We start from the raw sequence: 25598 nt of genomic DNA, 5'->3' as shown, positions 1-25598 counted from the left end.
CCTCCGAGGATTGGGACTACGGGTATTATTCCCGTCTCTACCTAGTCAATAAAAACAGGGGGAGCGCCCCCCTCTAAACCTTGGGAATTGACAACGCTGTCGAGATCCACAAACTTATATGTTGTTCATATGTTAAATACCCAAGGTCCTGCCACTCTCAGATGAGCAGATGCAGTTTGCCGTTGGGCCGGCGTGATGCGTATTGCACATCGCAGTCCACAAAGACTGTGGACGCTATTGCTTTTTCTCTGCACAGGCAAGCACTTTGGATATGCAGTTCACCCTTGGTAGTGCTACGGCACCTCACTCCTTCAAGAAGTGCTTTTCTTTGGGAGTTACACACCTGGCCCTGCAGGGCGGTGTCAATTTCCATACTTAGACGACTTGCCAATGGCCAGTTACTCAGAGCTTGCCTTTGCTAGTCAGGTGGAAGTTGTATTCTCCGTCCTAATCGACCTGGACCTTCTGGTCAACTATAAAAGTCTCCATTGACCTAATGCCATAGATTTGTGGTACCCACCTGCACTTGGCCACAGCTAGAGCTTGCCTTCCAATACAGGGAATACACTCCATTGAAAGTTAGTTAACCTGTTCTAGAAAAGGTTCCAAACGACCCCTAAAATTCACTACTTGAGACTCATGGCTTCTCCACTGCAGTTGTTGCCTTTGCTCGTTCGCGAATGCTCCCCTTGCAAGCTTAGTTTTTCTGACAGCATTCCAGCTGAACATTGACCATTAATACAAAAAGCTGTCAATCCCTACATCGGTGATTGCCTCGTTGGACTGGTGGTCCTCTTGGCTGGTGTTGCCTCTCAGACACCTGTTCCACAGGCTCATTTGTTCCTGATGCCTCCTTATCAGGATGGGGAGCGCATTGTACGACCCATGGTGTATGGCCTGTTCAAGTGTCTACCCTGCACATTAACTTTCTTGAGCTTCATTCTATTAGGCTTGCTCTCTATTCCTTTGCAGGGGTCCTCGAGGATCGACATGTTCAGGTCACAATGGACAGCACCGCCCAGCACAAACAGGGCGGCACAAGGTCCACTTGTTGTGCGCATGAGCCATGCAGTCTCGGACTGGCCATAACACATGGCTCCACTGTCACTGCCATTCACATCGCAGGCACAAGTAACATTCTCGTAGACTTCGTAAATTATCATCCTGACGATTGTCACAGACTCTCTGTAGACTCACATTGTCTCCGTTATCTCTTCCTAATCTGGGGCACCCCGCAAATGTTTCTCTTATGACTTAGCACAATTCAGCGTGTCCTCAATTGTGCTCCAGAGCGGGGGTGAGCCCAGGCTCCATGGGGGATGCATTCCAAATGACTTGGTGGGTTTCCCCCCCCCCTCCCCTTGCTGGGCAAGGTTCTGGCCAAGATCTGGGCGGACAGGCCAAGTGGCATCCTGGTAGCACCATCCGGCCCAGGAGATCTCAGTTCACGATTCTAATGTCCCTGACTTAAGGGAGTACTGTCCCTCCCCAAGACATTTCTCACATTCCTTCCAGAATCAAGCTGGCAGCATGGAGAATTCTATGTAATCTATGGTCAGATGGGGTGGCTCAGGTGCCGCTCCACCACATCTAGTTGTCCACGAGACGTTTTTCTTGATGCCGAGCGGAAACGTTTTTCCCTGTGGGCTGCTGACAATGGTTTGTCCAGAGCTGCTTCTCTCCTGTCAATTTTTGACTACCTTGTATCTTTAACGATGCTGGACTGTCCTCTCCCTCGACTACTGTTCGGCCCTTCACGCTGAGTTGGACTCTTTTTCTGTGTTTTTTCTCTCCCAGACTCTCAGAGGTTTTTTGTACGGGGACATAATCAACCTCTATCCCCAGGTATCTCCACCTGTTTCTCAGTGTTGCTTTCCCCTCATGTTGTCCCAACTCACAAAACACCATTGAGCCTTTGGCCACACGGGCCCTCTCTTTGCTATCCTTGAGACTGCCTGTCTGGTCACAATCATCACGGCCAGTCATGTCAGAGATTTAGCGGCTCTTGCCGTTCCTCACCGTTTACTAAGTTTCATGCTGATCAAGTGGTGTTGACACTCAAGCTTTCTTTCCCACACAAGGTCTCGTCTTACCCTTGTCATTGCCGACCCCTTCTTCCGATAAGGAGGGGGCTCTATTACAAAGAACCTTGTTTGCAGGGAAAACATCAATATGTTATTGCTGTAGTGACCGCCGTAGGGAGCACCGAGCTTCCCAGCAGACCCTGTCCAGGTGGATTGCCTCAGCCATTAGACTGTCTTATGAGAGAGCATATGTGGATTGCCCAGACATGATCAAGGCACACTCCACAAGGGCTTACGCCTCCTCCGCCACCTATTCATCTAAAATTGACCTCCGAGACATTGTCGAGCGGCGACGTCGTGACGCACTATGTGGTCGTCGTGGATTCTTCTAGAGAGGCAGTAGTGGGACGTGCCGTCTTGCAGTCATGGGTTCGGTGACTGTCCCACACCCACCATCCAGGGAGCCGAGCTTGCTACTCTCCCAGTGTGGGACTGCATAGAAGCCACGCAGATGAAAACAGAGTTTCACTTACCTGTAACTGTTGTTCATCTGGTGGATCTTCTATGCAGTAACACATCCCTCCTTCCCCGCTGTGGGACCTCTCCACAATCATGTGGTTATTGGTTCTGTGGCGGCAGGTTGGAGAACTGGAGGGGAGAGTGCTCCCTTCCCCTGGGTCATGTGACCGCTGGGTGGGAAGGCTGCATGGTCCGAGGGGAGGGGGAGCATTCTCACTTTCGATTTTGCTAGAAGCTGACAAATCTTATCCATGGCTGGCCTGCGCCTGCGCAGTCCCAATGTGTTACTGCATAGAAGATCCACCAGATGAACAGCAGTTACAGGTAAGTGAAACTCTGTTTTTTATGCTATAGTCAAAAGTTCCCCTGAGCCTGGCATGAAGTGCTGTTTTCTAATGCTAGCGAGACTTTGGGATCTCAAGCAAGTAGTAAAGCCTGCAGAAGAATTCAGTCTCCTTGCTAGATCTGGCTTTGGACAAGCAGTGAAAGTACGACCATTGTGTTGTAGATGGGGAGAATAGCCACTTCAGCTCTCTGGGGTTTTTAAAAGAAGCACAAGTATTTTACATTTTAGCTCCCCCAAAGGAGGATGGGATACAAATAAAATTATTTGTGTATGTATTTATTTGTTTATTATTACTACTACTAGTACATGAGACTGTGGAATTCTGCTGTCAGCCCCCCTCCCCCCAATACTTTTTGGCCCTTGCCTGCAGGGCGTGCTGCAGAACACATTGCTCTTGTCTCCACAGGCCAAAAAGCAGAATTGATTATCCTGTACTATTGGGTTGCAGCTTGTCACTCATTCACAGAGTCTGCCATTCCCTGTGCACAATTTGGCACAAGCCAGTTTACATCAGCATGGGGGGATACTGAGAGTCTGACAAGAGAGAAATTGGTTTTCCCTTGGCTCGAGATACAGATGAGTAGCCTTTTCAGGTCGTCATCTGGAGCACTGGGAATGGGGATGTTGGCATTATTTATAGCACTACATGTTGTTGACTCTGCTTTCATAGAGCAAGATTTGAGTCATGTGACAGTTTTTCCTCCTTCCTGGGTTGCCAGTCTGAGATGAGATCGTATATCAGAATAGGTAATAATCAACTGTTAATGAGCTTTTCATTAGAAGCTAGGCTGCATATGTGCAGAGCAAAGTTTTTGAAAGAGACTCTCACAGAGCAGGGTTACAGTGCTTTCGGGCTACTATCTCTTCCTTTAAATCCTTGCTAGCATTTGTTCCCTGAATAAATAGGATTGGTTAATTCATTCCCATGTTCAGCACTGTTTCAAGTACTGTTCCTTGGGAATGAAACATTGGTTTATGAGATTGTTTCCTGCTTAGATACATTGTTCTGGTGTTAAAGTTCCAAGGAAGCTTTGACACATACGCATATTTCAAAAAACCTTTTCTATTAGTGGGCTGCTGTGACCATTAACTGACGGGGGAGCGTGGCTTTATGGATGCCTGTATAAGGATCGTTCTTGGAAGCTTGCTGCTGGTTTTCATGGAGGTGCATTAAGGCAGCTGAATAAATGGTTCGCTTTCCCAAGAGTTGCTATAAAGTCCCAGCCCAAGGTCATGAAAGACGGCTGCAAGTAGAAGGACCAACGTGGCATTAGGCTGGGATGTGTAACTCTCTTCCGGGAGCAATTAAAACCAGCCCACTTCTGCGTATGTGTGCTCATCCTTCCCTTTTCTTATACTAACAAGTTTTTTATCTTAAGGATGGACTACGATTACGAGCTTATAGTTTTGATCTAGGAACGTGGGAGAGTTCTGCTAGTTTATTAATTTGCACACCTTAGACTCCAGTTTCTGGAATAGACAACTACTGGATTTCTCCCAGAATCTTTCTCTTCCAGTTTAACATACTGCAAGTGAGGAGGTATACCTGTCTAAATAGAACCAGGCTGTTCTTCCTTTTCTCTGTTGCTTGCCTGCTTTGTGAAAGGCGAGGTGCCCTGGTTTTTTTTTAAAAAGGGGGTTGAGATGCCCTTTGAACACATGACCTTAAACATGAAAACAATTGCTGTCCTCTGCCCCTCAAAGAGGGTGTTTATAAAGGGGAGGTGGGTTCTGCTGACTAGATATGGTTTGGGTGCCACTGTTACTCTTAAAAACAACAACAAAGATTATGCCTGTTGTTATGGGGTGTATGTAGGGATATAAGGGTTGGAATATATTTACAGTATTCTATTATCCATGCATGTGCTGCTGGATTGTATAATTCTCCGTTTATAATTTTATAATTACAGTAATGTTTAATAATTGTTATAAATTGCTATAATTTTTATAATTCTCTTTAAGCAGTCTTTAAGCACAGAGATCTCTCCTTCCATTTTTGCTGCCCCCTACTTGAAATCTGATTCCAAGTCCTGTTAGAGCAACTTGAAGGGGGCCTTTCGGTATTCTATTTTGTGCCCACTTATTCAGAGTTGTAGAACTTATTTGTAATGGGATAGCAGTGTTTTCTGTGCTTATGTTTATATTAGTTATGTATATTAAGCATTTTTTCTGTGCAACTAAGGAGACTTCCTTTACAAAAAACAACAAATAAGCCAAAAATAAAATTGCTCCCTGCAGATTGCAAACAGAAATACTGTAGTCTTTATAAAAACTTTTTTTCCCTCATCACTCTATGTGCTTGATCTCATTTTGTTGTGTATACTTTTAAAGTGCTCTGCTTTATAAAAGTAGTATGCTCTTGATATAGGGGAAAATAGACATATAAAGAACAAAGCACTTGATTTTCTTAACAAAAAAAGGACCATGTTGGCTTCTGTACATACACAATTTTCTTGTACTTTTAACACATTTATTGTTTTCCTCTATCTTGGCAATACGTTTTGGAAATCTTTGTTACTTTTATGGTGTTAATAGATCCTGCAGAGTGATTACTTTTGCACCTGAATTAAACTAGCCATGCAAGTGTGTGTATGCTTTTTTTGTTTGTTTGCTTTTGACTCTGTTAAAGTATTTCAGATCAAGTAATATATAGAATGGCTCTGCCTTTATGGTGAAGGAATGGGATGAACTGGTGGCTGTAGAAGTTTTGACTAGCAGTAAAGGGGGATAGTAGCAGCTTCACTCCAGCTGCTTTGTTTTGTTTCCCTGCCTGACTATATAATCTGTTATCTTCATCACACACTGTGCTTTGAGAATTAGTTTAAAAATGAAATGTTCATATTTCACTAAAAACAAAATCAAATAGAACCTGCTCTAACACAGACATCCATTACTGTGGGATGGTGTGAACATGGTCCAAAAAGTGAATCTGAACTCTTCTTGCTATTGATGTGATCGTGTGAAATGTAGGAGAAACTTTGGCCTGGTAGTGAACACACTGGTAAATTTTGGGTACTCGTCAAGGGTAGTAACAGGTCAAAAAAGAAAAAGGCGCAAGGTGGGAGCAAATCCTTATTGGCCAGGGTAATGGACCACCCCCAACCCCTCTAACTAGCCTTTAGTTGAGAGATGGAGGGGCTAGGTCTCTAGTCCTAGTGGGAATTAATCAGAAAGTCAGCCCTACAGGGTAGGAAGTTGTGGGTTGAACAAGAACAATTACTTTGGCAGCTTTAGCCAAAGTAGGTCAGTGTCCTGGATTTAGACAGAAGCTCCAAAACCCAAATAACACCACATCTATATTATTTTTTTAAAAGCTGTGTAGAAGGAACAAAGTTCTGCACTGTTTCCTTCCCCTTAGTATTCTGTGGGGGAAGATGGTGTGGGGTTCAATGGGTTCAACCTCAACTTTCCAGATTAGAGTTACAGAAGGGGGTATTGAGACTTGTGGGGAAAGGGAATCCCTTCCTCTCCCCTGCTGGGCCCACCACTTGTTGGGCTTGCTGTTCTCTCATCCCCCACCTAGATACTCATGGGGGGACTTTGCTTAGCCATATTCCTCCCCACCTGTCTGCCTGACATCCAGATCTTTGGGGGCTATGCCTTACTCTGAAGTGCAGAAGTCTGTTCTCTTGTGGAACCCCCTCCCAGTATCTTCAGGTAGTTTGGAGTATGGCAGTATGAATCTCATGCATCCAATAACACTCTTTATATGTGGGGGAACACAGAAATAGCCTTTATAGGGAGGGGCTGTGGCTCAGTGGTGGAGCATCTGCTCTGCAGGCAGTAGATCCCTGGTTCAGTCCCTGACATCTCCAGTTTTAATGAATTGGTGCTGATTGGGTGGTATCTGATGTTGAAAGAGACCTACTTGAGTTTGGAGAGCCACTACCAGTTAGAGCAGACAGTACTGACCTGGATAGAACAATGGTCTGACTCAATATAAGGCAGCGTCTTTCAAAAGACTAGCTTTACCAGAAGATTACTTGTCAAAATACTTCAGGGCATTGAAACAAAATGACCACTCTTTTCCTGTGGATGGCTCTTGCACATCCCACTGATGTGTCACCAGTGAGAGGAGAATTTTGCCTAGGCTAGCTTTGGAGGGCGGGATAGAAATCTAATTAATACATAAAAATAAATTTTCATTATCAATACGAGGACCATTCTTCTGCTATGAAGGGTAGATTAGATGAAACAGGATGATATTTTGGCCATCCCTCCTGGCATCTAATATTCTGTATCTGTTCACACTGGCCTGGATCCAGTGATCTGTCACCAGAAGGCACTGATAGCCATGATGGATCTTCCCCACTTTCCAGTCCCGCTATTCAAAGTTCCTTGGGCCCAAAGGGACTACTGGAGGTAGGGGAAAGTGAGGAGGATCCACAAACATCAGCACCTTAAGCACATAAGAACACAACCTTCTGCTGACAGATTGCTGGATCCAACCTAATGCCTTCCAGTTCTCAGTAGGAGATTTTCAGTTTGTTGGCTGAATTGTTTTAATTCTATTTTGGAAGCTAGGAACTTTCATCAGAAAACCTTGGTATGCTATCTGTCCCTGGTTCTACCATTGCCTCAGGTAAATAAGAATTGGGGGCTAATAGACTACAAAGATTGGGGTCCTTCCTATCCTGGGATCCTTGGTGTCTTGCCCATGGTAAACCATGCATTGGTATGCTGTTGGTGTTAAAATGTAGTTGCTTGATTATTCCTTTTGCTGTTGCCATCAAGTGACATTTATTTACATGACCACGCAACATTGTAAGTGCAGTATGTGTCCCCAAGTTAAAACTTTAATTAAAAGTTACTAGTTTTTTGAGGTGGTAGAAATTATTTCACTTTCTCATTTGCCCTGGCTCTTAAACATAAACTCAATAGAAAAATCAGGGTAACTAGGAAGTTCTAGTCTGTAGTTGAGTTCCACACTGCAGCAAAGGCCAACATTTGACGTGCTGGCAAGTACGCTACTTGCAACACCCTGCCTGCTCATAAAGGCATCTGCAGTTTTAGGTGGGAAATGATGGAGCAACAGCCCTACCTCTCTCCCCAGACCACAACTTCCAGTAATTTTCATGCAGGGGCGACGGGGGACGATGGGTCATGAGATTAGAAGAAAGAGCTATCCCCTTGCAAGTGCTGGCTTGATCCTATGTGGCAATGGTGGGTGGCTGGGGGGGGGCAGGAAGTGGGGAGAAAAGGCAAGGAAGAATTTCATGGGGAGAGAAGTCACTATGCAGTAATCATGTGCACAGAGCATAGGAGGAACAACTGGTTGGGACATTGCTGGGCTGGGCTAGCGATGAGGAATTTCCAGAAAAGGTCCTAAAGGAGGGAGTAAGAAGGAGGGGAACCCTCATTTAATTGTTTTTATAAAATTTACTGATGAACTGTGAATTCATTCCTTTTTTAGATCCATATCTAGTTGTTTTACCTGTTTGTTTTGTTACTGTAAATGCCAATAAAGGTTCTGTATTCTGTATTCTGAATTTCCAGAAATTTTAAAGCCATGGGGGAAGAAGGTTTTTCCTTTTTGGGGAGGAAAAAAAAACGGATAAAGGCTTGACATTGATGCAGTAATAAACCTGATTTTCTACTTTAAAAACATAACTAATTATAAATGATACATTGGATCATCCAAAATTGTATTCTATAGCATATTTATTGAATTTAAAAGTATAAATCCCTTTGTTTTTTTTAAACTCCCAACCACTGAGGTTTCTTCCCCTGGGTCAGTGACAATGCTGCATCCAACAGCCAGTGTAAGGATTGAAACCCTCCGATGACTTTTTAAAGCCTTTTCAGATTTTTCTGCAAACGTGGGAGTCCCTCAGGTTTGCAGATCTAGCTGTTTATCATTAGTGTGGCCCCAATCCACAGATTTCAATATTCACAGATGGGGCAACACATCGCTATTAGATACACAGATGATGATGAGATTTTTACCAATCCTGAAGTTACTTTACTGTTTTAACACCCTAAGATGCTTCACTTACAGCTTAGCATATAAAATTATACTATTTGGCATATTAGTGGCATTTAAATGTATCTGTGTCTTAGCTTTCTATAAGTAATATTGAAAATATATCTGACACTGGGGAAGGAAAAAATAAAAGCTGAAAACAAAACACAAATTATGCAGTAAACAAGAGTCCATGATCTGGACAGTTGGCCACAATATTTGGATATCAGGTTAAACTTTATAACATTGAGATCTGTGATCTCGTCTGTGAACAAAGCTAAATTTTGTGCCCATGCACAGTCTTATTAGTAGGGTAAATTCACAAACGGAACTTCCTGAAACTGGCAACAACTAAGAGTTGTAACTGGGCTGTTCTCTAATTGGCTTTGTGGTCAGGTTCTGGCTGACATGATGCTAGTTTTGTGTCTGGGAAATGGGAAAGCCCAGTTGACTTGCCAGTTTATCATCAGCAATTGGTTTGAGTACAACGTCTGTTTACATTCTCGGCTTTGGCGGTTTTACTAGTGAAACAAGATTCTCCCAAATGCTATCTTATTCACTCCTTGGAGTAGAGGAAACGTTGTATGAGGTTGCATAGAATTATACAATAGGAATGAACAGGTATGTGTTTCTGTTCACGGCTAGTGTAATTGTACTTCAGTGATCAGAATATTAATGGTTGGCCTTTTCTCCTTTTTCTCCCCCATCCTTTTCTCATCAGAGCATTCAACCCCAGCCAAGGTGGTGAAAGCGGCAAACCCAAGACAACGGAAAGGAAGCAAAGTATGTATTGAGGCTTTATTAATGTCTGTCTTAGTTAAAGAAGAGCTTTAAGGTACTGCTGTGTTTTGGGGCTTCCCAGTGATATTTACATCATATTTAGGAGTTTATATAGTATTTTGTATCAAAATGACCTTGTCATCATTGAAAACTGTTAGGGCACAGTTTGCTCTCGCAGAAGTTAGACCTATGTTGTGTTCCTTTGGGTTCTCAGGGGAACTCTTTTATTGATCTATTTAAAACATTTATATCCCTCCTTACCTGCTCAGGCTCAAGGCAAGTAATAATGCAGCACCTGGTTGCAGGAACACAAAGTAGAACAGTCCAAGTAAAAAAAAAAGTACAGATTAAAAATACAGTAAATTAAAAAGCACAAATTACACACACACACACACACACACACACACACACACACACCCTCTGCCAAATGCTCTATAGAATAAAACTGGTTTCATACACCTTCCTAAATGTATGAAGCCCCTAGGCTTTGTGTGAAGGTTATACCAGCACTTGGTTACCTGGTTTTCCAGTTCAGTGTAGTTGACCGAACTCTGCAGTGTCAAGGGGCTACCCTAGATTGTTGTCTTGCTGCTTCAATTGCTCCTGTTGAATGGACAGTTCTTCATACATTGTTACAGTAGTCCAGTCTGGAGGTGACAGTAGTATGGATCAGTGTGTCTAGGTTAGCAGAGTATGAACAAGGGCTCAGCTTATGAGCCGGATGTAATTGAAAGAAGGCACTCCTAACAACAGCCACAGCCTGTTCATCAGCAAGTTTGGGTCAAGAATGCTGATCCTATCAAAGTGAAAGCTAAAGAATAAAATGGACACATTTTGAAAGGTGTTCTTCTGTGTCACCCTAGAACCCTGTTTGAATGGGGGACATATGTTAGTACTAGAACCAAATTTATTGTTTTCTGCACTGGCAGAGTGTAAATATCCTATCCAGAATAAACACCTGAGTTGTTATACATATAAACCCTTGAATTATAGAGTTGGAAGGGACCTCCAGGGTCATCAATCCCCTGCACAAGGCAGAAAATTCACAGCTATCTCCCCCACACACACTCCCTAGTGACCACTACTACATGCCCAGAAGTATTGTCATGATTGCCTGCGTGGCAGAATCCCTGAGATGTAGGCATACTGTGTGGCAGTTTAGTACTATAGTGACTGGTATATACACCAAAAGCGATTGTACATTTTACCTGCAGGTAAATTGAGCCATTCAGAGTTGTCTGCAAATCACAGGCCAAATCTGGGATTTTGGGGTTGGATCCTAAGGTGGCGTTCTACCAGGTAATGATAGGTAGGCCAGTGGAATGGTACTTCCATTGGTAGAGGAGGGGAGGGCAATTTCTGCCAACTGCCCCCTCCCACTGCAGACTATCACTTGCCCTCCCCACTAGGGCTGTTGAACAAAAAAAATTCGGTAAAATTCGGCCCGTTTTTATTCGGGAAATGCCGAAGTCCGAACTCCCCCTCTTCGGGTCCGTGCAATTCGGCATGAGGTCCGGAGTTCGGGAAAAAATTTGGTCGAATAAAGCCATTAAAATCACAACCGTACCTTTCCGTGGCTCCGGGGGGGCATTTTTTGGGGTAGGGGTCCCAAACTTTCAGCGTAGCTTCAAAGGACCCTTCTTGCAATAACCCCCAAGTTTTGTAAAGATTGGATCAGCGAAAAGATTGGACCCCCGAAAGGGGTCCCCCCTCCTTAATGTGCATTTGCAATTAGCAGAGCTTGCCACCCACTCGAAGCTCCCAGCCCCGACAAACAGCTGAGCTGCGGGGAGCAAGGGTGGGGTAGGTGTGAAGAAGTTTGCAAACCATGCAAAGCAACACAACCATGCAAAGCAACACCTGACGCCTGGGAGTTTGCAAACCATGGAAAGGGACAGAAGAAGTTTGCAAACCATGCAAAGCAACACAACCATGCAAAGCAACACGTTTGCAACCATGCAAAGCAACACCTGACGCCTGGGAGTTTGCAAACCATGGAAAGGGACAGAGGCATGCTAGCTAAGCATAAGGAGCAGGAGGGGGTGGAATTTCCCCTTTTGCATTGGACTCGGGACCAGGAAAATGCATTCTTTAAGTCACAATTTGAAAACAATTTTTGAGCAAGCATCAAAATAGACCTAATCAATCTTATGAATGAGGGAAAACCTGAGGACACACAACTGAAGCCCCCCCTCAAACCAGGGAGAGAGAGACTCGAGGGGGCACACACACCCCACACAGAATGGGCTTCCCCCCCACCCACAGAAACTGCTCCCTCCCCACACACACACAGACTCTGCTTCCCCCCCCCACACACACACACAGGAGAAAAATTATAGATTAAAGCCCCAAAAGGGGTCTTACTGTGGATGTCTTCTGTTCCATCAGGAGGGACTTGGAGGACTGGGTAATCCAATACGGTTCCATTTAAACATGGGAGGTTTTGCCTTGGATTTGCCGCTGTTGAGATGCATACAGGATCGGCTGATCCCATTCATCCCAATAGGGAAAAGGGGGGCCATATTTCAGCCCCGCTGATCCAATTTTTACAAAACTTGGGGATTCTTTCAAGATTCCTCTGAAGCTACTCTGAAAGTTTGGGGGCTGTACCCCCAAAAATGCACCCCCTGCAGCCACGGAAAGGAGCGAATGTGTGCTGTAAATGGAATAAAAATGCACATTAAGGGGGGACCCCTTTCGGGGCCCATATCTCAGCCCCCGCTGATCTAATCTTTACAAAACTTGGGGATTCTTGCAAGAAGGCTCCTCGAAAGCTACACTGAAAGTTTGGGGGCTGTACCCCAAAAAATGCGCCCCCTGCAGCCACGGAAAGGAGCGAATGTGCACAAGCACCCCCCCACAGGGATTTCTCTCTCACACAGATACTCTCTCTTTCTCTCCCCGGCCGGGCTGCGCAGCAGCTGGGCTCATGCACTCAATCGCGACTGATTAGCCAGAAGAAGACCCAGCTTGGCTACCGATTGGCCGGGGGAGAATGCTGCTTACTAACTGATGGTTATGCTGCTGCACCAAACCCCGAATTTGCCGAATTTATTCACCGAACACCCTGAACTCGCTGAATTCGGCTCCCCGTTTTCCCGCCTTTTTTGAGTGGTTCCATCCGAACTAAAAACCGCCGAATCAGAGGAAATTCGGCTGTTTTTTCGGTTTGGGACAAACCAAATCGACAGCCCTACTCCCCACACTGTTCCTGATGGTTTCTTGACTCCCCGTGAGAAGAATTTTGAAGACTCAGTTTGTTGCAGCAGGAGTAGGGAGGTGGAAAGCCCCACTCCTTGGGATCCAACATTTAGCCTCAGTGTCTTCATTTTCAGTACTGTGCTCTAAGCTTCTGTTCCTTCTTTAAATTATGCTACTAATGATTAACCTTGTTCAGGGATCTCTTCTTAGGAGTTACTTGCTTGAGCCACTGATACGTATTTTGTACTTTCAGCATATATTGGTCTAGTGCAGTGATGGCGAACCTTTTAGAGACCGAGTGCCCAAACTGCAACCGAAAACCCACTTATTTATCGCCGAGTGTCAATGCGGCAATTTAACCTGAATACCACTCCCAGAGGGGGCCCAGAGGGAGAGGCTAGGGTTGCCAAGTTCCTCTTCGCCATGAGTGGGAGGTTTTTGGGGTGGCGCCTGAGGAGGACGGGTTTGGGGAGGAACTTCAGTGCCATAGAGTCCAATTGCCAAAGTGGCCATTTTCTCCAGGGGAACTGATGTCTATTGGCTGGAGATCACTTGTAATAGCAGGAGATCTCCAGCTAGTACCTGGAGATTGGCAACTAGTTCCTTAGTGTTTTCTCTCTACATATCAAGACAAATGGAAAGGTGTTTGGAGGATGGCTTGTGGGCACTTCAAAGGTGGAATAGGACTGCAAGCCCCTCTGCCCGCACAGACCCAGAAGGCGCCGGAGAAGCCGCTGGAGGGAAAGAAAGAAGGAAAGAAGGAAGGAAAAAAGGGAAGGGAGGGAGGGAGAGAAAGAAAGAAAAAGAGAGAGAAAGGGAGAAAGAAATGGAGCGAGGGCGAGAAAGAAAGAAAAAGAGAGAGAAAGGGAGAAAGAAATGGAGCGAGGGAGAGAAAGAAAAGTAGGCAAAGAAAAGGACAGAGGGAGACAGAGAAAGAAAGAGGCCATTTATGCATGGGAGGTTTTGCCTTGGATTTGCCACTCTCCAGATGCACATTTTCCCCATCCGGATTCTCAAAACTCTGCATGGGGACTTACTGATGAGTTTTGAGAATTTGGATGGGGAAAATGTGCATCTACCGAGCAGGGCGCTGGGAGACCCTTCCCTTCCCGCGGAGGCTCGGCGTTCTGCCCCGCTGACAGCTGCCCCCGCCTAGCCTGGCCCGCCGCCAGCGAGGGAGGGGAAGGAGGCACCCCAGAGCCTCCGCCTGACTTCCCGCCCAGTGGCTCGCCAGCCACCAGCCCTGCCACCGTGCCCTTCGCCTGTGCACGGGGCTGGGCCCCCCTGGCCACCTTCCACATGCCTGGGTTGAGCAGCAGCAGGAGGAGGATCCCCCGCCCAGCTGGGCCTCGCCGCCACCGCCTCCACCCACCCCTTTCAGAGTGGAGCTCCGGTGGAAAGGAAACCAAACATTTATATAATACTTTTTCTTTCATCATGGAACTCAGTTTGGTTTCTGTCTGGCGCAGAAGGAAGGAAGGAGGGAGGGAGCCCAGCCTAGCTCACTGCCCCTCTCTGCCTGCCTGCCTTGCCCAGGCCCCTAAGCCCCCCGCCCGGAGGGGATCTCCCACCTGGCCGGCCTGACCCAAGGGGGGATGCGGCGAGAGGCGAGCAAAGTGGGGCAGAGGGCGCCTCCTTCGTGCCCACCAGCCAGCCACGCCCCTCTGCCCGCACAGGCCCAGAGGGCACCAGAGAAGCCGCTGGCCATGCCGAGTGTGGGCGCCCGGCTTCTGTTCCCCGCTCTCCCACCCGCCTGGCCTACCGCGCACGCTCCCTCCAGCGGCGGCAATGGCGGCGGCTTCTGTGGGAGAGTCCGGGGGCCACCGCCAGTGATGTCGGAGGTTCCCCACCCCTGGGCTACAGCCTCCCCCATCCGGGGAGGGGTAGAGCCAGAAAGGCCAGCGGCTTGGAGGAACCACGCGTGCCAGCAGAGAGGGCTACGCGTGCCGGAAGTGGCACTCGTGCCATAAGTTCGCCAACACGGGTCTAGTGAAAAGATGCTCCTGACTTGTAGCAAGAGATTTCTCTGCATGGCCTTTGGGTACACATTTCAGCTTTGATGTCCTTCATCCCTATTTCTGCTTTGGGAGCAATGCTCATTTCTTTGCCTTGAGATAGATGAGGCGTTCACTATATGAGTCAACAAATGTTGACATTTGTTCCATTCAGTCACAGACTGATTCTTTAATTCTGTTTGGGTCTCTGCTGCTTCTTGAATTATTAGTACATATTTATTACATTTATATAATACTTTTCTTTCATCATGGAACTCAGTTTGGTTTCTGTAAGATCCTTAGAAGGCCTACAAGCCATGCACTGATCAAAATTATTTCCCAACAGCAACAAACACTTGTGTTTTTAATGTAATAATATATTCAGTGCTTGAAATAATACCTGTAAAATTTTTAAGATGACAGCTTTTTCCCTAACATTTTTAAACCTGAGAAAAAACATGACTGGCAACCTAATTTCAGCACACTCAAAGAACAACTGTACGTGATATGCTGCAGGTGTGGCTGTCCTGTCTGCAAATCTCTTCAACAGAACTTAACTCTCATGCCAGTGGCCTCTGGATCTCATCGCTTCCGTTACTTGTTAGTTCTGTATCAGATTGATGATTACGATATCCATTCTACCAGGCAAGGGGAGACATATAAATAAGAATGTTAGTGTTAGTTTTGATGTGCACAATCAGGTGAATTCATAACTTGATTTTTTTTAAAATTGGATTCTTACATTTATGTTTCTATTTCCCCTCCTCCTATTTTATAAATCATTAAAAACATATATGTATGCTCTTAGAATTCCTAGGCATAATGAGCTGAAGAACATCAATTACAATTTTGAAACTGCCAAGCTAGATTAAGATAACTAATAAATCAACTAATAAATCACATAATAATATGCCGGCTAATAACAGGGGCATGTATTCATGAGTGTCTTTAGAAATGGAAAATAGTCCACAGAAAAATAAAGCCCCATTACATTTTCCACAGAAGATTTTCTACCCCATATCTATGTTCATGCAGTGTGCAAATATTACCTGAGTTACAAAACAAACAAACAAAAAACACTCTTACATGCAAGGCATGACATTTTACAGCTGTAGCAGGAAGGGGGCAGAATCCCTCCTTTCTGCCTCTTCTGTAAGAGCATGGCTGGCAGTCCATGCAAATCTTAAAGGAATCAACTTCTCCAGGGTTGGAAAAAACTGCTAGGTGGGAGGGAAGGCGGGTAAGATGTGCAGCTCTTAACGCCTTCCATTGACGGATTGTGGGATTCAACGCAATGCCCTTACGAGGCACAAAATATCTCAGTCACATACTAAACCAGTTAGCATTGGCTCTTGATCCCACTTACTATGTGTTGGGAGGTCTTGCTGCTCCACTTAAATGTCAGACTTCTCTGTTTCTGCGTTATAGTTCAAAGCGAAAGGTTGAAGCTGCGCTACTAGTGTAGACCCGTCTTGTTCACTAGGTGTCACTGTTTAGAAAACATTTTTTTAATTCCAGTGTTTTTTTTACAAACATCTCATCCTAAGATTCTTCTTTTATTGCATTTTAAAGAACAATTTTTTTAAAAAAGTAGAAACCTACAAGGGTGTAGGCAAAATCTTGTGCTCAAATTTACAAGCTGGAAGAATGTGAGGAAGTCAGTATAGTCTGAATGATAGAAGAGACTTTGAGCAATAGGTATGTCTTAAGCAGAGCACAAATATAAAGAAGGCCGATCAAGTGTGGTTGCTTTCCAACCGTACAGATAGATACCGTAAGAAATTAAAAGGCAAGGAGATAATTAGCACAATCAGAAATTAACCTGCCTAGCACTTAGCGCCACTGAGTCAAACAGTTAATGGAGTCTCAAGAGCACCTTAGAAACAGTCTGTGCCCATTTAGTGTGCACTCTAGTGGCATTTCACATCTGAAACAACATTCATGGTCACTGAGGGAGAGAAGTTATAAGAGCTTAATTTAACCTCCATACAAAAATGCAAAAGTTCTAACAGCAAAATATTGTGTTAATTTTACAACCAGGAAGCTGCTGCTGCTGCATCGTGCTTTCTGTTTATATGGATGTCTCCTTATATTACTAGGTTGGTGACTTTGGGGATGCCACGAACTGGCCGACGCCAGGAGAAATAGCTCACAAGTGTGTCCAGGTAAGAAATGTTTTCACTTGAGAAGGAAGGAGCTTCTGTTCTGTGGCATTAGGTGTGCATGAATGAGACTCGTAAAAACAGAATGTTCCATACAAAATCAACCTAGGAGGTACATGTGTTCGCTCTCCTGTTCAGAGAAATTACTTACTACAATGCTGTCAATTTTGTGCTTGCAGTGTAATTTAACAATGCCTTGGCACCACCGCAATCACCCTTATTTATGTGCTTTATGCAGATGCAAGATTTTCCGTCGTGTTTCTGTAGGGGAGAGTGTATTAGTGGGAAATAACTGGGCCAATTCTGTTTCGGTAGTGCCCCAGGATAAATACTACGTAGCCTTGCTTCTGTTTGTTCCACTGTGCTAGTTACACTTGAGGCTGGCAGGGCAATCCCAAGCAGTGTTAACACCCTTTTAAGTCCTTCGAAGCCAATGGGCTTAGAAGGGTGTAATTCTGCTTAGAATTCCACTGTTGGTTCCAGAAAATTTGTGTTCCAGGATAGGCATTCCTGTTGCCTTCATCGCTATTTTGATTGTGGGGACATGGAAGGCTAGAAGGGGAATTACATGAGGGTGAAAGCACTCTCTGCCTTCACCCTTTCTGATACCAAGAAAAGAGAGTGATGTTACAAGAATGGGGAAAGCAGTGGCAGAGGACTAAATGAGTTGGATCCAGAGGAGAACTATAACTTTAGCACAAGTGGGAATGCAAGACTTCTAGCCGCCTCCACTAAATCAGAATTATTGTATCTCTATTCTCATTTTTACTTGCACAAGATCTTATGCAACCAACTTCTTGGCAATATAATATATAGGAAAGAAAGCACTTGATGTTGCAGAAGATCTTGTACAAGCAGAACTGTGCCAAGTCCATTTATGTTTCTAGTTGCTCATTTATGTTTCTAGTTGGATCCAAAGCAGTGTATTTTTTCCAGAGATTTTTGTTTGCTGCTTCAGGTAACCCACCCTGAGCCCGGCCTTGGCCGGGGGAGGGCAGGCTAGAAGTATGAAAAATAAATAAAATAAGCCTTTTATGAATTTAAGACATTTAAAACATAATTGCATCCTTTAAAAATAAAAAATAGATTTTTAAAATTAGCTGATACAACATCTAGAGTTATCAGATGTTGGGTGAAAATTGTGCACCAACAGTATGACATTGCTGTGCAGAGGAACTAGTATGAACACGGTTTGTTTGCAGACTTTTACAAAATCATTCAGATAGCAATAAAGAAATGGTTTCAGTGCGTTCCCAGAATACATACATTTTATCACTAAACTGTTCCGCTCTGCTGCTTTTTCTGTCCCTCCTTTCTGGAGTATTTTGCCCCTCTTCTTTGAATAGGAGTCATGCTCATCCTGATCATTTTCCCCTTCAGTTTTTACTTACCGTATTTTCCGGCGTATAAGACGACTGGGCGTATAAGACGACTCCCAACTTTTCCAGTTAAAATATAGAGTTTGGGATATACTCGCCGTATAAGACTACCCCTCTTCCAACTCCAAATAAAAATTAAAAATAACCTCCTGCTCCGCTTCCCCCTCCCTGGAAGGACAGGGGGGGGAGGGGATGGGAAGGGCTCTCCCCGCGCGGCTGCTTGGACCGGGTTGGGGAGGGGAGAGGCACAAAGGCTGGCGCGGCGGCCGTCACGGGGACGGAGGAGGAGGGTTCTTGCGGCGCCCATGCGGGGAGGGGGGATTCTCCTTCCTTTTCCTCCCTAGCTTCTGGAGCAGGGGTCCTCAAAGAGCTTTTTTCCAGCCCGGGAACCGAAAAAGCCAGTCCCCCCCTTGCCCCCCTCCCCAGAGCTTTTCTGGGCTTCCTGGCTGCGTGCACCCAGCCGGAAGCCTCCCTCCCGCCCCAGTCGCCCCCTTCCCTGCTCCCTCTCCAGCCCCAAACCCCCTTTTCTGGGCGAGCGAGGCATCTTGCCACCTCGCATGCCACCTAGTCGCCTTCTTCGCCCTCTCCCTCCCACCCTCCCTGGCCCAAAACCCCCTTTCCTGGGCGCACGAGACGTCTTGCCGCCTCGCGCACCGCCCAGTCGCCCCCTTCGCCCTCTCCCTCCCAGGCCCGAAATCCCCTTTCCTGGGCCCGGTCGCCCCCTTCTCTTCCGCAGCACGCCCCACCGGGAGACTTCTCCCATTGCCTAGCTTTGTGGCTGGGCCTGGCCTCCTTGAGCTGCATGCAGAGGCGCCTGGTCCTTCGGGGCCCTCCACGATGCAGCCCAACATGGCCCTGGCATTCCTGTTTTGGCTGCAGTTGGGCAGCGTTCTCACGGCTCGGGGCTCTCTCTCCTCCTGGGGGTATCCTTGTGGCCTGGAGGTAATTGTAAGGGCCCCTTGGGGGGGGGTGCTGGGCATATCTCCAGGGAGAAGAAGAAAAAGACTTGTGGCCATTGATGCATGGGAAGTTTTGCCTTGGATTTGCCGCTCTCCAGATGCACATTTTCCCCATCCGAATTCTCAGAACTCAAAAGTAAGCTCCCCCACCCCCGGGCAGAGTTTGGAGAATTCAGATGGGGAAAATGTGCATCTGGAGAACGGCAAATCCAAGGCAAAACCTCCCGTGCATAAATGGCCTTGGTTTTTACATGCCGACTTTCTCTACCACTAAAGGGAGACTCGAATTGCCTTACAATCCCCTTCCCATACCCTCCCACAACAGACGCCCTGTGAGGCAGGTGGGGCTGAGAGAGCTCTAACAGAGCTGTAACTTGCCCAAGGTCAGCCAGCTGGCTTTGTGTGTAGGGGTGGGGAAACCAACCTCCGCTTCTCACGTGGAGGAGTGGGGAATCAAACCCGGTTCTCTAGATCAGAGTCCCTGCTCCAAACCGCCACTCTTAACCACTACATTTGTAAGGTACAGGCACTTGCCGCAGACTCCAGCCTCTTTATTCCCCATTAACTCGCCTCTGTGCGTGCGTGTGGAGAGGGCAAGGGAGGCTGGGGCAGGGGCGAGGCTGCGTCTGCCGCAGAGCGAAGGGGGAAGGTCCGGGCTCGGGCGGAGGATGCTTTTCAGGAGAGCCCCCTCGCGTCGCTTCCTCCTCCTCCTCTCCCGCACACGCGGGGAATTTGTTCATATTTTTTTCAAACTATAGTCCCGCCCCCAACAGTGTTTGAGGGGCAGTGAACTGGCCCCCTGTTAAAAAAGTTCTGGAGCCTTGAGAGGCACTTCGTGGCTTAACGGCCCCTTCCCCCCCGCCCCCGCTCTTGGGATCTTGCACGTGGCAAATGGAGGAGAGGGAGAGAAAGCAGAACGCCCCTCTTCCCCATTCAAAGCGGCTTAGTGGCAGGGGACAGTCTGCTGATCGCCAGGCTGGAGCATGGCGCGGCTGCAGTTGTGACGCCGGAGCGGGTGGGCAGGAGTCAGGAGGCGGAGAAGGACGCGGGGAGAGCGGCCGCCCCAGCCCCGGCCAGCCAGCTGCCTGCCTGCCTTGCGCTGCCGCCGGAGCGCTGCCGAGCGCTTCCCTCCGTGCGCCCCGGCGCGCCTGGCTCCGACTCCCAGCCGGGCAGCGACCGCTCTCGCTGGGCTCGCCTCCCCTCCCTCCTCCGGCGGACATGGACATTCTCCAGTCCGGCTCGGAATTCAGCACCCGCCCTTATATACCCGGCGTATAAGACGGCCCCCGACTTTTGAGGAGATTTTCCTGGGTTAAAAAGTCGTCTTATACGCCGGAAAATACGGTAGTCATATAGCTGGCTTGGATGCAGTTCTAAACAAAACAAGCAGTGTTCTTTTGGAGTGGTTTGATTATGCCTTTGGGTGCTAGTTGCTTCCAGTTAGGAAATTGGTACCTGAGCCAGCCCCATAGGTGCTTCTTCCAGATCCTTGTTCTGTGTCCTCTAGCTTTTTTGTATGCTAGTAAAATATATAGTCTCTTTGGCTGGCAGTAGGGACAAAGTTAAGGATAAAATATATGCATCATTTGATGGCTCCATTGATGGCAATGGGTTCTGCTGCAGGTATAGCTCATTTTCTTCAGCGGAGACACAATACCCACATTATGTATTTGTGTTCATCACTTCCTTGAAAACATTGTGTGGAAGCAAATGTCCAAGAAGCTGCAAGGGTGGCACTATGTCAAAAGCTGTCTCCACAAACATTAAAGCTTTCTCTCACACAGTGCAGTGGCTTTTAAACTCCTAGATGGCTTTACTTCTTATGAATCCTGTCATGATTGTAAAGATGAATGTCTTGACTGCTCGTTGTGTGAAGTATATGCATATTGTTTGAACCAGTAGAAGAGAGTTTTTTTCCACCTAAAAATTGGGATCTGACCTAGATTATTTCTTAATTTTAAAAGAAGAAAAGAGTTAAAGGAAGATTTGGAATTAAAACCAGTTCCTCTGTAGGTTGTGGAGGTACTGTTACCTGCTTACTGAAAGCTCCATGAAATATGGTAAATCAGTTACAATGCGGGTTAAAGAATAACATTTTTGTTTAATGGGCAAAGACATTTTTGATACTGTGGTACTCCATTGCTAAGTGTTGACTAGTGCTTGCTTCTATCAAGTTCAGGAGCGAAAGAAGCTAAATGTCCTTTGGATGATGTTCTGATACTAGCCTTCCAGCATTGTGTAAAGGGGAGGGCATTAAAGGGCATCTTCAGTTTCTTCTCTGTCCTTATCCTGACCCCAGTCTTTGATCTAACTCAGGGGTGTGGATCTTGCATCTTGAACTTGAGCTGGAATCAACCTGGATTAGAACTTAACAGGCTGCGTTGTGAAAGTATACGTTATCAGGCCCTGACTAATGATTAGGGGTGCTACAAATGTTGCATTGAACATGTTCGAGAGTTGAACGTGGCATAGTCAAATGCAGTGATCAAATGTAAGCCCCTCCCCTAGTTTATGGCTTACACTGAACACATCTCATGCCTCGTGAACAGGTTTGCATTAGCTCCCCCCCCCCAACTGCATATGTGTAAAATGCTGCCAATCCAAATAGGTTGGTCGCCAATAGTATCATTAAGGACTACTTAAATTAACACTGGGTAAGATATTTTTAAAACATAGCATTTGTGACTGATTATATGATTTGTGACTGATTTAACTGTCTGTGGCTGCATCCACGTAGTGAGCGTCAGTTTTTTGTGCAATTTTTTCCTTGCTATGCCATGCTTTAAAAAAATTATTGCTAATTGCTATTGTGCACTATCTGTTGCTGCCATCATGTTAATAATCATTAGAATGTCAGTGCAGAATAGAAACTGCCAGTTTTTTTTTAAGCCTTTAGAAAGGCCCTGGGATCACAGCAGGAAAAAATGGCTGCGTGAAAAGCCTGTGGTGCTGTGCTGCACAGTTTGGAAGGAATACAGTGAAGCAGCCTGTCAGCCACAAATGGGTCATAGAATCCTAGAGCAGTCTATGAAATGGGTCGGTGAACAGTCTGTTGGCAAATTGGCTCCTTGCTGGCCACTGGGAAACAAGATATGAGCCAAACCAGTGGGCATTCAAGCCTCCCTACCCATGGCATTATTACACCCCACCCTACAAGTCTCAGAGTTTGGGATTGTGAGGATTTGGCAACACTTAAACAATAACTTTTTTTTTCATGATAGTGCAAGAAGAGTCATTGTTAGGGTTTGGTACACCATGGGGATGTACATTAGAAATCAGGGTCAGAAAGGTGAATGAACCAAGCTGTCTCCAAGCCTCCTGCAACGAGCCAGCAGATGTACCTGCCAGGCTCTCAGTGGGGAATATAAGCAAGATGGGTGTCTCTTGATTTAAAATGCTGCCTTTCTTCTGGCCAAGTTTAGGATCTTAAGTCCGCCAACTCCGCACCTGGAAGAGGAGCAAAGATTTCATGCTTGGAATTATTCCCAGAGGCCACCTCCTGGCCCTTTTCAAATAGAGCACACCAAGCTACATATGCACTATTGGAGCTGTTCTGGGAGCATGACATCTAAGGGAGTTGCCTTGCCAGTCATTCCGGGCACCTGTGCCTCTTGGGAGCTTGCCTGAGACTTGTCGCTTGCAGGGTTGCTTCATTGGGGTACCCTGATATTACTGAAGTGGTCCATACCTTTGACTTGGGTCCAGGTAGGACCACGGAGCCCAGTAACACCTGCTGAGCCACCAGAAACATTGAGGGTGGGTGTCATGGGGGGTGTCATGTTGTGCACCAGTGTTCTAACTCATTCTGAACCTTCTCGGGAGGTGGTGGGCTCTCCTTTGGAGGTTTTTAAGCAGAGGCTAGATGGCCATCTGTCAGCAATGCTGACTTTGTGAATTTAGACAGATCATGAGAGGGAAGGCAGGAAGGATTGCATCAGTGCTTGGCTCTTGTGGACCTTTCTTACATGCCCAGGGAAATGTTGATCGCCACTTTGGGGTCAGGAAGCAATTTCCCTCCAGGTCAGATTGGCCAGGGATCCTGGAGGGAAGTCAGTCAATAACTTCGTTCCAAGACCAGCAAGATCCTGGAGGGTTTTTGTTGCCGTCTTCTGGGCATGGAGCAGGGGTCACTGTGTGTGTGTGTGGGGGGGGAAGTAGTTGTGAATTTCTTGCATTGTGCAGGAGGTTGGACTAGATGACCCTGGAGGTCCCTTCCAGCTGTTATGATTCTAGTGTACTTTGAACCTTTTTTCCCTTCTTTTTTTAGGTAGACCAGTTTTCTGCTCTTTTCTCCCTCTGTTCTTTTGTTGCAACATTGACTGGGAAGTTTTGGAAGCATCAGGAATGAGGCCTGGGGGGAAAAATAGGTCGCTAATCCTAGTTGTAAAGACCTTTCCCTATATTTTACACCTCAATACAAACTGGCACTTTGCTGACATGTTATAAAGAGAAACCACCACTAGAGGCCCTTGGTGTTCTAGCACATTTGTACCCATCGAGCCTTATTCTTTATATAGTTAGGATTCATTGAGAGCTACTTGTCATATGAACTCTTCCTGTTGGACACTTAGTTTTTCGTTGGGCACTTGCGACGAAATCTGAGCATCCCAAAACAAAGTCTTAATTTGATCTTCAACTAATATGTTACATACTAAATTAAGATGAAAAGTCATTGTATTATTCCACAAACTACTTTTACATAAATTGTTAGTGATTTGCATCCCTGCTTGTAGCTCTTCAGGGTTCTGCTGTCACATCAAAAAGATAGAAATGAGGGTTTATCCATTTTCCATTAAGTTTATCTATGAAGTACTGCTGGTGTGTTCTAACAAGCTTACTAAACTGTGAGGGAGCCGCTGGATTCATGCTGTGATCCAGAGCCTGCAGTTTCTCTGCCACCACAGTGCTGAGAATTCAGCCTGAACAACACTTTTTGGGGGTGCTATGTTTCTGCTTAGGAGAAAGCCAGGAATAGCTCATTACAGGTCCCAGGCAGAGGATTTCCTTTTAGGGTTTCCCTGCCCACCATGCTCCCTAGCTCAGCGGTGCTATTCTGGGACAGCAGCCTGGAGCCCATTTTAAAACCTGGCCACTGTGAACCACAGCGTGCAAGGTAAATTTGCCAAGCATTTGGGTGAGGCTTGGGATTACTTTCACAAGGGGGATAAAGGAAGTGGCACGGTCATTGCAAAGTGCAGCTTTGTGAGCCAGTATGTTGCACTTGGTTGACTGTCTGCAATTAGACTTCCTTGTGAGTGCTGTCAGCCCGCAAAGAGGGACAGAAGTGCTTCAAGCACTTCTATTTCTGGACTTTCCCTTCTCTTTTAGCAGTAGCTTCCCAGCTTTGCAATGGCCTCTAGTCAGCCAGCCTGTCCTGTGGAATTGATGTCTTGCCTTCTTCATTCACCAAGCATGGCTTTGTAAGGTGCCTGAATGAGATGAAAATCATTGCAGGGAGCTCGATTCTGTCATGCTGAGGTCCTGCTGCTATCCCTTCTGCTTGGAAACATGATGTGAATGCATAAGTGTGTAATCACTTTTCAGACTTCAAGCCTTGCTGCATCAATCTGCTGTTGCTCATGAACTGGATCTCTCCTATAGGCAACAGATAATTCTTGGCACTCCCAAGTTCAGTGTATCAATTTCTTCTTGTATGACTGTGATTGGGAGCAACAGTGGGGGCAAGCTTTGCCTATTTATGCTTACATGCCTTTGCTTAGCCAGCTGTGATCCTGTTTTGCTGAGCCACCATTGTGATCCTCCACCTTGCATATCTCTGACTTTGCATTTCTAGCAATTGGCACATAAGCCCCAATCCCTTCGGAAGCTGCCTGTTAAGAAGAACATGAAGGAACAGGAGAAGGGGGAAGGAAGTGATGGCAAAGAGAACATGAAAACCAGGTCAGATGAATCTGGAGAAGAGAAGAATGGAGACGATGACAACCAGAAATCAGCTCAGAAGAAGAAGGGTAAGATGGGATGCTTGAGGGTGGGTGGGGAGGGACTGGAATGTTGAAGGACTGCAGTGTGATGATGTTTTGGCAGTCCCTTGTTTGGTCTTTATTTTTCAAAAAATTACATGCTGCCTCTTCAGAGATCTGCTCTCAAAATAAAGGAAAATAAAGTCATTAAAAGAACATTCAAATAAATAAACCATTAAAACCTCAGAGCATAAACCACAAGGCCAGAGGAGGGCAACGAAAATGGCGAGGGGTCTGGAGACCAAGTCCTATGAGGAAAGGTTGAAGGAGCTGGGTATGTTTAGCCTGAAA

General features: G+C 46.1%; 1 protein-coding gene across 1 annotated transcript in view; it reads left to right on the top strand.

Moving 5' to 3' along the window:
- Positions 1-25598, top strand: part of LARP1 (La ribonucleoprotein 1, translational regulator) — a 97934-nt gene that overhangs the window by 53778 nt on the left and 18558 nt on the right. Inside the window, exons 2-4 of the mRNA XM_056858261.1 lie at positions 9573-9634; positions 16926-16991; positions 25121-25295. Coding sequence (XP_056714239.1) covers positions 9573-9634; positions 16926-16991; positions 25121-25295 — 303 coding nt within the window. The remainder of the gene's footprint in view (positions 1-9572; positions 9635-16925; positions 16992-25120; positions 25296-25598) is intronic.

This window comes from Euleptes europaea, chromosome 1 (genome assembly GCF_029931775.1).
Source record: "Euleptes europaea isolate rEulEur1 chromosome 1, rEulEur1.hap1, whole genome shotgun sequence".
NCBI classification, from domain to species: domain Eukaryota; kingdom Metazoa; phylum Chordata; class Lepidosauria; order Squamata; family Sphaerodactylidae; genus Euleptes; species Euleptes europaea.
This window is presented reverse-complemented; position numbering and strand designations above follow the sequence as displayed.